The following is a 16,462-nucleotide window of genomic DNA, read 5'->3' as shown; positions in this document are numbered from 1 at the left end:
TCTGCGGTCTTCATCGGATTGCCATGCTGTCCCCGGGTTCCTTACATTCTGGGTTCCCTGAACTACGTACCCTCCTTATTTCTCTTTCCTCAGTCAGTGGTTTATAGCTTTCCTGCAGGAAACTGTAAAGTTGTAGCTGACGAAGTATCCATTTCTTTAAACTCAGTGGGCACACGGCTGCACGTGGAGAGCAGCCACAACAAACACCGGCGTTGCCCTTCCGTGGGCGGGTGTATCAAAGGGATGAAGAGCCACATCTTTTGTTACCTGTTGTGTCAGAGCACGAGCAGCTGGGGGAGGGGGAGAGCAGTGGCTCCGTCTGGGAGGGGGTGTCTGTGAGTGGAATGGACGGTGGTGGCGGGGCCCCTGGAGGTGTCCTTGTGCACACTCAGAATTGGTGGCGGGGCCCCTCAGCATGTCCTTGTGCACACTCGGAGCTGGTGGGGGTGGCCCTCAGGGTGTCCTTGTGCACACTCGGAGCTGACTGCCCTTGCCCCAAACCTGCTCACTTCCATTCATCATCACACACCGCGGCCCCAGGGCCCGGGCACCAGTGGTCCCAGGAGCAGAAAAGCTCGTGTTGAGTCCCATGGGTCATCGTTTTTGAACTCAGGACAGATGTTTACAGTGGGCGATGGTTGGCAAATGCGAGGTAGTTTCTGGAGCTGCCGGGCGCCGCGTCCCTGCCAGATGTCAGGGTTGAGGGGAGAGGCCCAGGCACTCTGCCCGCAGTGCAGTGTCGGAACGCCGAGGACAGCCTGCTTCCTGGGGGGGAGAGCACGGTGGCTGCGGGGGGCGGGGGCTGGGTTGTTCACCAACCACAGCTGCTGCAGGGTGAAGGACTGAAGCTTTGTGTGATTTGATTTAAGGAAACCCTTTTTTAAGAATATCTGGTGTCTTATCTTTCTGGTTAAATATTGAAAGTTTATGTAATTCTTAGTCTGAAAAAAACTGTTTTTAACAAATACTCGGCAGCTCAGAGGTGCTGGTCCACTTTCCTCCCTTGGCTGATGACCTGTAATGGACCTGACTGGTGCATTTCCCCGAAGCCTCAGTTTCCCGGAGCACAGTGAGGGAGTTGGACCGGGTGGTTTCTGAGGCTCCCTTGGGAGAGACACACTTGGAACAAGCACCCAGAGCCCAAGCAGACAGTTAGTAAAGCCGTTTTTCTGTGAGGGTGTTGCTAGAGGCTTCAAACAGAGCCCCTAAAATGCAGATAAACTGTAGATAAGCCAGTTGCCCCTTTTACTAGATGAATTCATTTGCTCAGCTGACAATACATGTATCTTAACTGAGCACAAGTGTTAAAAGTACCTTTAACCCACCAGCGGGGCCAGCAACAGTATTATAAACCTGGGGAAACCACATGGGGGCGGTTAGCAGGCCCCGGGATACATTGTATCAGAGCCTTGGGAGGGCCACAGGGGAGGGGGGAGGGGGGAGCAGCTGCCAGGCCCTGCGTTCCCCAGGAGGAGCCCTGCTCCGGGCTTCAAATCGTGTGGCAGCCAAGTGTGGCAGGGTGTCTCGCGCACATGCCAGCCTCATTCGGCAAGGCCGGGAGAGCCTCAGTTTTGGTAGGGGACAGATTTTGCAAGAAAATGCCATAGGAAAGCTCCTGTCTCCCAGCCATGCTTGGAAGAGGAACGTTCTTAAGTCCACACTGGGGAGAGATGTGAGGTCCAAGCTTCGCATCCAGACAACTCCGGCAGCGACAAACGTCGAGGAAAGAGGGACCGCCTGCCTGCCCCGGAGGAGTGCTTCTCCCCTCGCTTGAATTCTTCATAGAATCACGGAGAATATTTCCGGTCAGCTTAGGCCAGAGTGGAGTCCCGAGACTGTCCCTGCCTCCATGGTCCCCAAGGATGCTTCACCCACAGATCCCGAGCCACGGAGCGCAGGGCCGGTCGGTGGGGCTCCGTCCACAACAGCAGCAATGGTCACTGTGCACACGTCACCTTGCCGCACTTGCTTCTCATTCTGTTAACTGTGGAAACACCCTTCCTCCTCCAGAATTTCTGTATTATGAGCCAAGAGAAGAGTGCACGACAAATCAGACATGGGGCAGCAGAGTCTCTAAGGTGTGTTCTGCGGCGACACGGAAGCCGGCATCGGGGCTCCCAGACATGGCCTCACATGAGGAAGCTCACGGGAAGAGCCCGGAAACCTGTGTCCGGGGCTGGTCCCAGCTTTTGGTCCTGCCGGGAAGCCCCTGGGCTTCTCCTGCTTTGCTCTGATGTTGCGCATAGTTCCCGACAGCCCAGGTGTGGTGGCCGCGTGTGCGCAGAGGAGGACGGGGCTGGCAGTCCTGCCCATCTCGCCAGGGCGAGCTGGAGGCCGGGCTGCCTGACAGCCACTGGCCCCACACGTCTGTCCACAACTTGACTTCTTGAGCAGCGGACACACAGCTCTCTGCATGCGATAACATAGTGCACTGATGCCCCGACTTAGAAGCCTGTAGGTCGACCTTTGGTAAAGGTTTAATAAGAAGTGTATTCAGTGGTGACGGGCATCCTGGTTACTTCTGCTGTCTCCTTCGCAGTCCGTCCCGTCCCTGCCTGCCCTCCTTGCCTCCTGCTCTCGCGCACTCACGCAACGGCACAGTCCCCTACAACGGCGAGCCCTCCCCACTCCACGCACATGCGTGTGTGTGTGATGAAAACAGTGAATGGTAGCGCTCTGAGAAACATAGAGGGTACCTGCAGTTTCTTGTAGTTAGAAATTTTGAGTTTCTGCAGCTCTTTAAGAAACTTGTTTCTTCCTTTGAAAAAGAAAAGAAAGCTATCAGAGTGGATTGTACCTGCTTTTCTCCTGTGAAAAGAGCGTTAGTCATCAAGTCCATAATGGTGTTGTCCGAGGAACTTTGGATGGGAACCTGTTGGCTCCGCTGGCTGCCTCTCCGCGGGCCTGGCAGAGAGCCCAGAGCGTGCTGTCCAGGAGACGGACAGTGGCCGTGACTGTGCCCTCGGCAGTGTTCCTGCCTGTGTTACAGGACATGTTTGTAAAACCTGCGTAGCACTCTGTGTCCATGGTCCCTCAGACGGCCGCCGCGGCAACTCCGGCCAGCCCCACACCTGTGGTCCGGAGCCCTGATGGCTGGCAGTGAGGCGCGTCTGTGTTCATCCCTTCTCTGCTGCGTCGTTGCTCAGAGACACTAACGTAGATAGATCCCAGCACCCCCGGCGCGAGAATAGAGGCGGCGGGATCCACGATAGCTTATTTCCGACCTGTAACCGAGACCTTGGAGTTTGCCATCGTTGTCGTTGTTGGGACACCCTGGAAGCCCTGTTCTAATAAGACTTGCTCAGAGCGTGACCTTTGGAGGGGTTTCCCCAGGGCGGGCGCTACGCCACGGTGGGAGGTCCTGTTTTAAGTTCACCTGTTTCCCCATGTTCTAGAAATCGGCCCCGCCTCTGTGATGGTGGGGAACCTGGTGTCTGGGAAGAGGATCGCACAGGCCAGCGGCAGGGATCTGGGCCAGATTGAAGACAATGACCAGGCCCGCAAGGTGAGCGCGAGGCCGGGCAGCTCTCTGAACCCTGTGCCCCCAGGCAGCTGTGTCACTGACTGCCGGTCCTTGTGTACCACCGGCCTCTTGCTTCAGGCCTGTCCGTCCAGCAGACGCACCGTATCATCCCCCAAGGGAGCTGTGTCTGTTGGGGGTGCACAGATGGGTGAGCAGAGGCCTGGGGCCAGCATCTGGATGTCTGTCCTGTCCTAGCGTCCCATGGCACGTGTTTTTCACCTTCCTGCAAGCCCTGATTTCATGCCCAGACAGCCTCACAGCAATCTGGCTGCAAGGCTTCAGTCTTGTAATTGTTGGGACTCAGGAAAACATAAATTCACAACCCCGGCTGGGGAACCAGGCGTCCTAACACATCCGTAGGTGCTGCAGGAGAACTTTGGCGCCACACCCACCTTACACAGCACTCGGCTTGTCTCCCCCATCACAACCTCTCAGACTTGGGGACTCCGATGAGTCACCGGACGATGGCCCCAGTCTGTGTGAGCTACCAGGAAATGTCACAAAATCAAGCATTTAAAATATTGCCAGTTTGGTAACAAGTAGAATTACGATCACTGAAAGCACTTGGTCACCATGTCCCCACGTCAGAGGTCGTTTCTGTTAATGAAGTAGATTAAGGGGTATCTGCGTGTTTCTTATGACCGGATACGAGGTGGGCTGGTCTTTTTCTCGCTATAGCCCGAGTTGGTGGGATACATGCAATCTGTGTGGTTGGCGGTGCTGTTGACTGACCTCAGGGAATGACCGTTCTGAAAATAGCCAATAGAAGAGAACCCATTATAAGAATAGGGTCGAACTGATTGTGCCGTTGTAGCCCCCAGAAACCACCCTCTCCTGGAAGCCCAGGAGAAGGGATTTTCTGTGCTGGCGGCTCCCTCTGTAAGGGGAATGCAGGTCTTCCAGCCTGGGCAGATGGCGGGAGATGTCCCTGACCAGGCACAGCGCCACCGCCCAGGCGCGTCCAAGTTGGGCACAGCGCCTTTCAAGTCATCCAGGAAAAACCCCGTGAGCACTGGCTTAGTCTCCCCATTTTGCTCGACAGGGCTGTCCCCGTTCCCCTGTGGGAAAGTGCGCTGCTCTGAGCCACACAGGGTATCTGTGCGGGCACGGTCTGTTCGGACAGCCTGACGCTAACGCCTGTGCTTTGTTCCAGTTCCTGTTCCTGTCGGAGGTCCTGCAGTGGAGGGCGCAGACCACCCCTGACCACGTCCTGTACACGCTGCTCAACTGTAGGGTGAGGCCCGTTGCACGCGACTCTGGGGCAGTTTCCTGTTCTTCCACTCAGTCCTTTCACTCCACTGTTATGTGACATCCTTCTCCTTTATTTGTTGCCTTTTCACATGATTTTAGCAATTTTGGGGGGCGATATCTCCCCCAAAATCAGGGAACAGTTCAGACCTATGGCACATTTTTGTGTTTATTTTGTCGGTAAGCTACTTCTTCGTCAGTAGGAAGTGAGGCTTTCGTTGTAGACTTTCATTCTTAAGAAGGAAAACTGCTTCTGTTTCACAAGCGTGATGAAGGTCTGTGCTGACGTTCCCGTTGGAAAAGTAAGCTCATCCAGTACCATTCTGCAGGGGACCTTAAGAATGAGACCTTCAATATGCAAGCAAAGAGCAGGAACAATAAAAATCAAATGCGGAAAAAAAAAATCAAACGCGAAAGTCTTGATACACTTAACTTTTCTTTTGCTGTGGAAGTAAGCCCGACAAGTAGATTTTAACTTAGTTCTTCCTGACATGTGTGGGTATGTGAGATTGGAGGAGGTTACGGCCACTAAGAACCATAAAAGATCAAGATCTGGGTGTGCAAATCCACCTCCTGCCATGTACAGTCATTGCTCAGAGACCAGTGAAAGGCAGTGCCAACCACATAACTGGGTTTCGCATCTGGACATCCAGTTATCAGACTAGTTTCCGTGGGATGCAGCTCCCAGAAGCAACCTCTGGTCTTTACCGCAGATGTCCCAACTGTCTCCAGTAGCTGTGGGTGCTGAGTTGACCCAGTGGGTCACTCGTTCCTTGAATCTGTCCAAGGCGTCCCCCAGGAAGAGTCTGAGAAAGCGTTCCTGCCACCCTGGCCTCCGTCGCGGCGTCTGCCCTGGGCCCAGTGTTCCTGGCACTTACTCTCCCATGCTCCCAGGCACATGGCGACAGGAGGCGCTGCATCTGGGCTCCTGAGGGTCTGTGCAGTTGCCTGAGCCCCTGAAACGTGCCTACCCTCTCTCCTCTTCCCTGCATTCGCTCCTTCCTCAGCCTCTAAGTACAGAACAGACTGCTTTCCCTGCCTTCCCGACACTGCTACAGAGCTGGTGGCCCTCGGCTCTGCAGATTCCCCTCTAATCTCTTCCTCTGACGTGTCCTGTCCTTCCTATTTGTCCTGGAGACTGTTCTTCCTCCGTGGTCTCTCCGTGGTCCTCCAGAGATTTCCAGTAGCCCCTGCAGAGTGATGACCCAGAGGGAGAACCGTCCTCTGCCCCCCGGGAGGGACATCTGCTCCAGGGCTTATGCCCTTTGCTTAGTTTCCCAGACACTGCGGCGGCGCTGGACTCATAGGTATGACATGGCGCCTTCCGTCAACTCAAGAGGCGAGACAGCAGGAGGCAGATCCCGTCCACCCACCCTGCCGCACCCACAGACTCAGAGATGCCTGCATGTTCGTAGAGGGCCTGTCCCAGCAGGGAGGGAGACAAGCAGTTCTAGCCACACCCATCTAGCAAGTGCCCCTGTGGGAGCAGAGCTGTCAGATGGCCCCCGGGTGACGGGCTGATGCTGGGTCCTCCGGAGCTCCTCTAGCCTGGGTGGTGGGTGTTCCCGTCCCTGACCCCGTGACCACGGCCATCTGATGTAGCTAGAGGCTGGATCCCGGGGGAACTGAGTCACCGGAAATGACTCCCGCTTCCTTAGAGACAGTAGAAGATTGGATGGGGAAAAAGGAAGGAAAAATTGAAAAAAAAAAAAGTTACAGAAGATGGGATGGGGTGGGGAAGAGGTGAGAGTTGAGAGTGGATCCCCTGCGGGTCAGTGTGCAGGGAGGGTGCTGTGGGCGCACCTCTGGCTTTCCTTCCCCACAGCTCAGTGGGCCTGGGGGCGCGGGCCTGAGCCCTCGGTGGGCGGGGCCTGTGCAGGGCCTGCAGGAGGCCTGCGGACCAGCCCACCACCTGCGGCCGCGTCCCGCTCGCGCAGCTGCTCCGTGGGGCTGCAGGTCGCTGCCACCATCTTGTCATTGGTCGCTTCCCGGCAAGCCCGGTCCTAGCTCGGCCTCGCAGGACATGTGTCTCGGAACGGCGTTTTCAAATGCGGAGAGCGTCGTATGGGGGGCTCGGCCCTGCAGAGCCTCAGCCCCGACCCTCAGGCCATGACCCCCTCCTGCCGGCCGAGGCCCCGTGCGGGTCCCAGAGCGGCCTCGGGCTGCGCCCTGGGCCAGGGCGATCACTGCGGACCTCGGAGGCTGCCAGAGACCTTGTGTTATTTTGAACAAACCTCAGCCACGTGTTTTCACCCTTTTCTTTAACTTTACCAACGTCTTTAGAATTTCAAAATGTAAACCCTATTTGGCTTTTTCTTAATTCCTCAAGTTTTCTCTTCCTTATTTAATTTCATGGTGAACTTCAAAATGGTGTTCAAATCACCGACATTGACTCTGAAAGTTCTGGGCTCGAGATGGGCTTGGGCATCCTGTCAGGAACCTCCAAAGCTTCCTTTAGTGGAGGTCGGCCCTGATGGCTCCGGGATGGTGGTTTACGCTCCTGGTCGGCAAACCCCGCCTTTTCCCATGGGGGCTGATGGGGTCATGGGTTGCCTCTTTGGGAGCCGAAGGCCTGTGACCCCTCATTGGTGTTCAGAGCCCACGCTGGTGGTGTTTCTCTGGAGGCAGGAGGCTGTGTGGTAGCAACCACCCAGGAGTCAGGCGGGGGTCGGCCTGTGCCTGCGGGAGCGGGGAGAGACGCAGCAGCTTGGCCCCCCACGGACGAGCGCTCTCAGACCCAGCACAGCCCCTCCGGGCGGCTTGGGCGCCCTGTCCGTGTCGCTGACTCCGGAACCTGTGGGGCCCTCAGGGCCTGCTGGACGGTGGGGGCTCTCCTAGAAAGCCACCAGCAGCCTCGTGAACTGTGTCAGAGGTCACCACAGATAAAAGGGCAGCACCACAGTGAAACTTCCCCTTTTCTAAAGTGTGTCAGTGGGAATTTTCACACCCTGGGGCCAACACGTCTTTCTAGACCTGCTCACGCCTGCTGGTTCTGAGCTGACGGAAAAGCTGGTCATGGATAGGGGTTTGGCCTTGGATCTCTCGAAATTGCAGGGAAGGTCAGCTCCTGAACTGGAGCCGTCAGAGCAGGAGCGCTTGCCCCCCGAGATGAGTCAGGTGCACTGGCAGCCAGAGGGCACAGGACGGATGGACAACAGGGCCAGTTCTGCGGGGATGTGAGGAGGAGCCCCTCCTGCCAGTGCCATCCACTGTGGCGTGCTGCCACGCACCAGCCACCGGCCTGTCCCCACTGGGCAGTCAGCAGGCGGTGCCAGCTGTCCCCCAGGGTAGGGAGACGGGGCGGTCCCTACCTCTGCCAGCATGTGGCTGGGGCCGGTCCCAGGCCCCCATCAGCTGTGCCCATTTTCACTTTGAACTGCCTGAGGGACCTTTGGGTCCAGGAGCATGTTCATTTGGCTCCAGCGAACAGTGGTGGTCTCCAGGAGTGGACACTCAGAGAGTGCCCGGTGTCGGGGGCTCTGAGCTCTCAGGATTTGGCTGCGTCTCCTGCGGCAGCCTCCGGTCTCCGTGTCTACCCAGCATTGCCATGCTCTGCCGTGGGTGGCTCCCCCAATATCTTGCATTTTAACCTTTCTTAGAAGAGAGACAGTGGAGGGAAACATGGGCAATGAGAGGGTTCACATCACAGAAGTGTAAGCAAACCCCGTGCTCCACAGGAAAGACCAGTCCCAGCCAGTGGGAAGGGGCCGGAGCCTGAGGGTGGCCCCCTGTGGCCTGGGCACTGCTACCACATCGGCGAGGGGAACATGTCGCATCCTCGAGCTCGACACAAAAGTCCATTAGTTTGTGGGTGATTTTGGCAAACATGGAGTTTGCATCCTGATGGTGAAAGTCCCCACCTCCCACCCCAAGCAGGTGTTTCTTACACACAGGCCATATTACCAGGACTTCTCCTGTGTTCCCCGAGCAGCCCTGTTACTGGAGTGCCCCTTCCCATTCGCAAGGGACCCCTGGGTCTGGTCACTTCTGTGCACTCAGCGTTACCCTCCTCCTGCTCGAGCATGCTCACCGCTCTTGCCTGGGGCTTGACTCTCCGCACGTGACGTGCACATTCCCGGAAAATTGCGGCGTCTCACTGTTCTTCCCGTGGCCGCTGGCCCACTCGCTGTTGCGTGGGAACAGACGGTGTTGTCACTGTGCCCGGGGCCCCAGGAAGGCCCTTCACCCTGTAAGTCCCTTTAAAATAGGGTTTGATCGTGAAGCGCAGTGTTTCTGTTTTATTTAATTCTTTCATCTCTTGGTTCTGAAATAATTGTAGAACCTCACGAGGTTGCAGCCGTGTTGTTTGATCCAAACGCGTCTTCCGTCTGTTTCTCCGTATTTAAAGTCTACATAAAGTGAATTCGACGTGCGTTTTTCCCTTTACTGTTTGTTTATTCACTATGGCTTTGTTTTATCTGTTTTTAGGCCTTTCGACTTCTGACGTGGTGTTTCGTAAAAATATTTTCAGTTTGTCTACTTTTCCTGTTCATTCCTCACTGACCCTTACTGCCCTGGGGTCCCAGAATTACCAGGTTGACGTATTTCCTTAGTTTAGCTACTTCTTAGGTCAAGTAAGTCTTTCTTTTTAAAAGATGTTATTTATTTGAGGAAGTGAGAGCATGTGAGCGAGCAGAGGGGCAGAGAGAGGGAGAGACTCTCAAGCTGACTTCATGCCTCCCCGGGGCTCCACCCTACAACCCTGAGATCATGGCCTGAGCCAAAATCAAGAGTCGGACGCTTCACCAACGGAGCCACCCAAGTGCCCCAAGTAATTGTTTTTTAGAATATTTCTTCTTGGGGCACCTGGGTGGCTCAATCAGTCTAGCGTCTGCCTTTGGCTCAGGTCGTGATCCCAGCGTCCTGGGACCGAGCCCCGCGTCACGCTCCCTGTTCAGTGCGGAGCCTGCTTCTCCCTCTGCCTGTGCCATGGCTTGTGTGTTCTCTCTCTCTCTCTCTGACAGATAAATAAATAAAATCTTGTAAAAACTAAAGTGTTCTCGCTAACACCAGTGTATCCAGATGCCTCTTCGGTGCTGACAATGGGAAGGAGAGGGAAGGGACCGCTCATGGCACGGGGTCTTCTGGGGGGGCCCACTGTGTGCTAAAGCTGAGCGTTGCTGGTCGCACAGGTGTGCAGACACACTGACGTCCGCGTGTGTGTGCGTCTCAAGTACGGGAATTGGCGGGAACCTGCAGACGCTCTTGGTAGAACCTGTTGTGCTCAGAAACGCCTCACCCCCTTGTTCTTGTGACCCCCAGGGTACGATAGCGAGCTCACTCACGTGCGTGCAGCTGCACAAACGAGCCGAGAAGATCGCCGTGATGCTCATGGAGAGAGGACACCTGCAAGACGGGGACCACGTGGCTCTCGTCTATCCGCCAGGTGAAGAGGCGGGGAGGGACGGGCGCGTGTGCGGGGCCCTGCCGCTGGCCCTGCGTTCTGGGGGGCTCACCGCTTCTGCTCACAGCCTCTGGTGGGGACAGTGGTGCGTGCTGAGCGACCCGAGGGCATGAATAAGAGGTGATCTTGCGGGCATCCATACCTACATATTTTGTTACCTATCTGAGGTAGCTCGCGGGTCCTGCACGGAACAGGTCACTGTAGAATGAAGTCATTGCTTAGAGGAACGACAGAAATCACACTTGTGGGCTGCGCTGAGGGGACAGGCCAGCGGGAAGTTACAGCCAAAGCGTACTGCAGGTCACGGGCCGCAGAGACTCAGCCAACAGTCTCGGTGCCACGGGCTGCAACCTGGTGGGGACGACCGTGTGAGTGAGAGCGTCTGCTCCTCTCCCATCTAGGGATAGACCTCATCGCAGCATTTTACGGCTGCCTCTACGCGGGCTGCGTGCCAATCACCGTCCGCCCCCCTCACCCACAGAACATCGCAACGACGTTGCCGACCGTGAAGATGATCGTGGAGGTAACCCTGCCCCGGTGCGCCAGCCTCCCCGCTGCCAGGACCCCAGTGTCTGGGCCTGCCCCTCCCAGGGCCCCAGTGCCAGGCCTCCCCACTGCGCAGATGTGCTGGGCTTCCCCCCGCCAGACCCCAGTGCCAGGCTCCCCCCTGGGCCCCAGTGCCAGGCCCCCCCCTTGCCAGGGCCCCAGTGCCGGGACTCCCCACTGCCTGGATATGCTAGCCTTCCCCCCTGCCAGGGCCCCAGTGCTGGGACTTCTCGCTCTGAAATCCCGGGGCAGGGCTGGCTCCAGGGCCGGGGAGGCAGTGTGGCCTCTACCCTCTAGTTCTGGAAGTAGGATTTCAGTTCTTTGGGGATGGCGCTGTTGGTGCACTGGGACCGGAAAGCCCTGGAGAAAGGAACTCCTCACCCACCGCACCCGGAGAGGTGCTCGGAGGCCGGACGGCCGGCACAGTGGAGTGAGCAGCCCTCTGCCCACAGGTGAGCCGCTCCGCCTGCTTGATGACGACGCAGCTCATCTGCAAGTTGTTGAGGTCCAGGGAGGCGGCGGCGGCCGTCGACGTCAGGGCCTGGCCCCCCATCCTGGACACAGGTCAGTCCTCAGGCCTGCCAGACACTTGCGTGGGCTCGTCTGCTTTCCCACTGGGTCAGGTATACTAACACCGTTGTTTTGCTCCAGACGATTTGCCAAAGAAGCGGCCTGCCCAGATCTACAAACCTTCCAACCCAGACACGCTCGCTTATCTGGACTTCAGCGTGTCCACGACCGGGATGCTCGCCGGAGTGAAGGTGAGAAGCCCAGTCTGCACGCTGTGCGGTCCCAAGCCACCCGGGGCCGTCCCCGATGCTCTTCAGGGAGCGGGACTCTAGCACGGGCATGAAAGGGTGCGGGAGAGCGGCATGTGCCCGCCCTTCCTGACGCGGTGGGACCGTGTCCATGGTGAGCTGGGCTGGCCGATTCTTTGCACACGTTCCAGCTATTTCTTGGGGCGTAAACACAGCCTCATTAGCCACGTTTTTCTTCCTTGCTGGTTCTCAAACCCCAGTGCTCTGCTCTAAAACTCTGGGCACTGGGGTTTCTTGTCCTTTTAGCCTGCGTTCTGTCCTGGCTGGCTGACCACTGACCCTCGTTCCTACCAAAGAAGGGAGCTGCAGGTGACCTTGGACACCTCGGGGGGTTAGGAGCACCCCACCCTGTGCAGTCAAAAATCCACGCATGACTTTTGACGCCCCTAGAACTTAGCTACTGGAGCCCACTTGACCGGAGGCCTTACCAGGGACACAAACAGTCCAGTAGCAGCTTATTTGGGTGTTCTGTGTGTTATACACTGTGTTCTCATAGTAAAGTCAGCCAGGGAGAGAAAATCGTGTTGGAAAAGTCACGAGGGAGAGAAGAAACGTTTACGGTGCAGCCCTGTAAGAAACCTATGTGTGGGGGCGGGCACTCCCACCCCCGTGCTGTTCAGGGATGTGCCATGGCTGTCACCTCACAAGGACCCTCAGGGCACGGGCAGTGTCTCTGTCGGGGGACTGGGACTCCCCCAGTTTCAGGAAGCCTTTGGCCCACCCTTGCGGTCTGACCCCTCCATTTGTGTCATTTACCTCAATTCTCTTTCTCTACGGTTTTTTCAATTTTTTATTGTTGTTAAATACACGTCAACATAAATTCACCAACCTGTGGTTCAGTCGCATTAAAAACTCTCACGCTGTTGTGAGGCACGCCACCGTCCGCCCCCAGAGCTCGCCGCATCTTGTGAAACTGACACTCCTATTGGTCAAGAGCCCCCGCCCCCTCCCCCAGCACCCACATCTCCCTCTGTCTCTGGGATTTTGACGACTCTGGGACCCCACAGACATGGAGTCCTGCGGCACTGTCCTTCTGTGCATGGCTCATTAAATGTACTGTGATGTCCCGGGGGCTCAGCTGTGTTGCTGCAGGGTCCGAACTCCTTTTTTTTTTTTTTTTTAAGATTTTATTTATTTATTTGACAGAGAGAGATCACAAGTAGATGGAGAGGCAGGCAGAGAGAGAGAGAGGGAAGCAGGATCTCCGCCGAGCAGAGAACCCGATGTGGGACTCAATCCCAGGACCCTGAGATCATGACCTGACCCGAAGGCAGCGGCTCAACCCACTGAGCCACCCAGGCGCCCCCGAACTCCTTTTTAAGGCTAAATGACGTTCCGTTGAACGTGTTCCCACTGGGCCTGTGCATTTGTCTGTCAGCGAACAGTAGGCTTGCTTCCAAGGGTTGGCTCTAGTAGGAGATGCTGCTATGAGCAGAGATGTCCACGCATCTCTCAGGACCCTGATTTCAGGGCTGCCTGGCGGCTCAGTCAGTGAAGCGTCTGCCTTGGGCTCAGGTGTCCTGGGATTGGCTCCTCGTGGGGCTGTCCACTCGGCGGGGAGCCTGCTTCTCCCTCTGCCTGCCTCTCTCTGCTTGTGCGCTCTCCCTCCCTCCCTGTCAAATGAATACATGAAGTCCTAAAAAAAAAAAAGACTGATTTCAGGTCTTCTGGGTATATGCCATTTTGGACCATATGTGTGATCACTGCGTTTTTAATCTGGGAGGGAACCGCCACGCTGTGTTCCGTGGCGGCCACACCATCCACTCCCCCCAGCCACAGCCCTCAGCGCTCTCTGGTTGGGTTCCTGTTTCATAGCTGTAAGTGTCCTGAGGGACGCACAGTGCGTCCCACTGTGGTTCCGCGTGGCACTTCCCTAGTGATCAGTGATATTAAGCATCTTTTCCTGCAGTTCGTGGCCGTTTGTCCATCTTCTCTGGAGAAGTATCCGTTCGAGTCCTTTGGCTCGAGTTGCTTGGTTTGTGTTGTTGTTGAGTCTTACAAATTCTCTGTACACGCTGGTCGTTAAACGCCGAGCCCTCGCCTGTCCCCTGGTACTCTTTGGATGCACAAAATTCTTCAATTTTCATAATGTCCAATTTTCTTTTTTTCTTTTTTGACCTATGCTTTGGACACATCCAAGAAATCATTGCCAAACCCAGTGTCATAAAGCTTTGTCTCAAGTTTTCTTCCAGGAATTTTATTGTGTTAGCTCTTACATTTCTGTCTTTGATCTAATTTGAGTTAATTTTTCTGAAACCACCAGTTATGTGGTTTTGGGTAAAGGTCCAACCTCATTCGTCTGCATGTGGAGATCCAACGTGCTCAGCACCGTTTTGTTGAAATGACTGTCTTGTCCCTCATTGAATGGTCTTGGCTCCTTTGTAAAAAAGCAGCTGGCCATAAATGCAAGGGTTTTGTTTTTTTTCTGGGCTCTGTATTGTGCCCTGATGATCTGTGCATCCGCTTCTGTCCCTACACTGCACTATTCTGACCACTGTGTATTTGTAGGAAGCTTTTAAATCAGGAAGTGTGTGTCCTCTGACTTTACTTTTTAGTATTGTTTTGGCTAGTCAAATTTCCTGGAGATTCTGTTTGAAGTTTACGATGCATTTTCTAGTTTACAAAAAATATCATTGAAATTTTTTTTATTTAAATTCAATTAGCCAATGTATAGTACATCATTAGTTTTTGGCATAATGTTCAATGATTCATTAGTTGCAAATAACACCCGGAGACTGCATTGAGTCCACATTGTTTAAGGTAGTATTGACATCTATGAATATGGTATACGTTTCCATTTATTTATGTCTTTAATTTCTTTGGCAACATTTTTTTCTTTCTTTTTTTTTCTTAAACTTTCTTTTAATTAACATATAATGTGTTATTTGCCCCAGGGGTACAGGTCTGTGAATCGTCAGGCTTACACACTTCACAGCACTCACCATAGCACACATCCTCCCCAATGTCCGTAACCCCATCCCCCTCTCCCGACCCCCTGGCCCCCAGCAACCCTCAGTTTGTTTTGTGAGATTAAGAGTCTCTTATGGTTTGTCTCCCTCCCGATCCCATCTTGTTTCATTTTTCCCTCCCTTCGCTCCACAACCCCCTGCCCTGCCTCTCAAATTTCTCATATCAGAGAGATCGTATGATAAATGTCTTTCTCTGACTTAGCGTAATACCTTCTAGTTCCATCCCCGTTTGTGGCAAACAGCAAGATTTGGGGATTTTGATGGCTGCATAGTATTCCATTGTGTACACACCACATCATCTTTGTCCGTTCATCTGTTGACGGACGTCTTGGCTCTTTCTACAGTTTGGCTATTGTGGACGTTGACTTTGGCAATATTTTATAGTTTTCATGTTACAAGTCTTGCACATCCTTGATTGGGTTAGTTCCCAAGCATTTGATGCTTTGATGCTGCTGTAAGTAGACTTGTTTTAATTTTCTTTTCAGATTTTTCATTTAATATGTAGAAATGCAAGTGATATTTGCTTAATGACTTCTTATCCTGCTACTTTGCTGAATTTATGATTTTTAAATAATTTTTGTGTGGAATCTTTAGTGTTTTCTACATATAAATGTTCATTTTATCTATGAACAGAGATAATTTTACTTCTGCTTTTCCAACCTAAATGCCTTGTGGTTATATTTCTTCCCTAACGGCTTGGGCTAGACTTCTGAGTACAATGTCGAGTGGACAGGGTGAAGACCAGCCTCCGTGCCCTGTTCCCGACGGTAGCTACAGCTACTGCTTTGGAAGACTCAAAACCACTGAGTGTGATGTTCTCTGTCTTCTTCGTATGTGGCTTTGGTTATGCTGAGGCCCTTTTTTCTATTCCTAGTCTATTGAGTGTTTTTCTTTTAAAAGGTTTTTAAATTTTGTCAGACACTTTTTCTTTTTTACATCAATTGAGATGATCAGATGATCGTATGGGTTTTATACCCCTTGTTTTTTTAATGTGGCATATTGATTGATATTTTATTTTTTAAGATTTTATTTATCCATTTGACAGACAGAGATCACAAGTCGTCAGAGAGGCAGGCGGAGAGAGAGGGAAGCAGGCTCCCTGCTGAGCAGAGAGCCCGATGCAGGGTTCTATCCCAGGACCCTGAGATCATGACCTGAGCCGAAGGCAGAGGCTTAACCCACTGAGCCACTCAGGCGCCCCTGATTGATGTTTTAAAAGGATTTATTTTAAGTAATCTTTACACCCAGTGTGAGGCTCAAACTCACAACCCTGAGGTCAGGAGTCACATGCTTCTCTATGTCAGCCAGGCAGGCGCCCCCCTTGATTGAGTTTTCATATGTAAAGCCAACATTGCCTTCTCGGAATAAACCCTACTGATGTATAAGCCTTTGATTGTGCTACCAAGTTGAATTAGTACTTTTTTGAGGATTTTTGCATCAGTGTTCAGCAGGGATACTGGTCTGTAGTCTTCTGTTTTTATAGTGTCTTTGGCTTTGGTATCTGGGTTATGCTGACCTTCAAGAATGAGTTTGAAGTGTTCCTTTCTCTTTAGTGTTTTCGAAAAGTTTGAGAAGGACTGGTATTAGTTCTTTTTTTTTTTTTTAAGATTTCTTTCTTTATTTATTTTAGAGAGAAAGCACGCACATTCGGAGGAGGGGCACATAGAACTATGTGAGTGGAGCCTGCTGAGTGGAGCCTGATGTGGGCTCGATCTCACAGCCCTGAGATCGTGACCTGAGCCGAAATCAGAGAGTCAGAGGCTTAACCAGCTGAGCCACCCTGGTGCCCCGGTATTAGTTCATCTTTAAATATTTCGTTCATTTTAGCAGTGATGTTGTTGGCTTTTCATTGTTGGGAAATCTTCTTTACTGATTGGATCTTCTTACTACTTGTAAGTTTATTCAGATTTTTTATTCTTCATGAATTAGTGTTGGTAGGTTTTGTGTTCCTTCT

The 16,462-nt window shown here is 53.5% G+C and overlaps 1 protein-coding gene across 5 annotated transcripts in view; it reads left to right on the top strand.

Annotated features, from left to right (window-relative positions):
• DIP2C (disco interacting protein 2 homolog C) overlaps window positions 1–16,462 on the top strand; it is a 369,149-nt gene that overhangs the window by 288,757 nt on the left and 63,930 nt on the right. For all 5 annotated transcript variants that reach the window (XM_047740625.1, XM_047740622.1, XM_047740620.1 and 2 more), the window contains 6 exons: window positions 3,396–3,505; window positions 4,677–4,757; window positions 10,034–10,157; window positions 10,577–10,698; window positions 11,174–11,285; window positions 11,373–11,482. In XM_047740625.1, the coding sequence (XP_047596581.1) occupies window positions 3,396–3,505; window positions 4,677–4,757; window positions 10,034–10,157; window positions 10,577–10,698; window positions 11,174–11,285; window positions 11,373–11,482 (659 nt within the window). The remainder of the gene's footprint in view (window positions 1–3,395; window positions 3,506–4,676; window positions 4,758–10,033; window positions 10,158–10,576; window positions 10,699–11,173; window positions 11,286–11,372; window positions 11,483–16,462) is intronic.

This window comes from Lutra lutra, chromosome 8 (genome assembly GCF_902655055.1).
Source record: "Lutra lutra chromosome 8, mLutLut1.2, whole genome shotgun sequence".
In the NCBI taxonomy this organism is placed as follows: Eukaryota; Metazoa; Chordata; class Mammalia; order Carnivora; family Mustelidae; genus Lutra; species Lutra lutra.
Note: the sequence above shows the minus strand (reverse complement) of the source record. Positions and strands in the feature narration are given on the sequence as shown.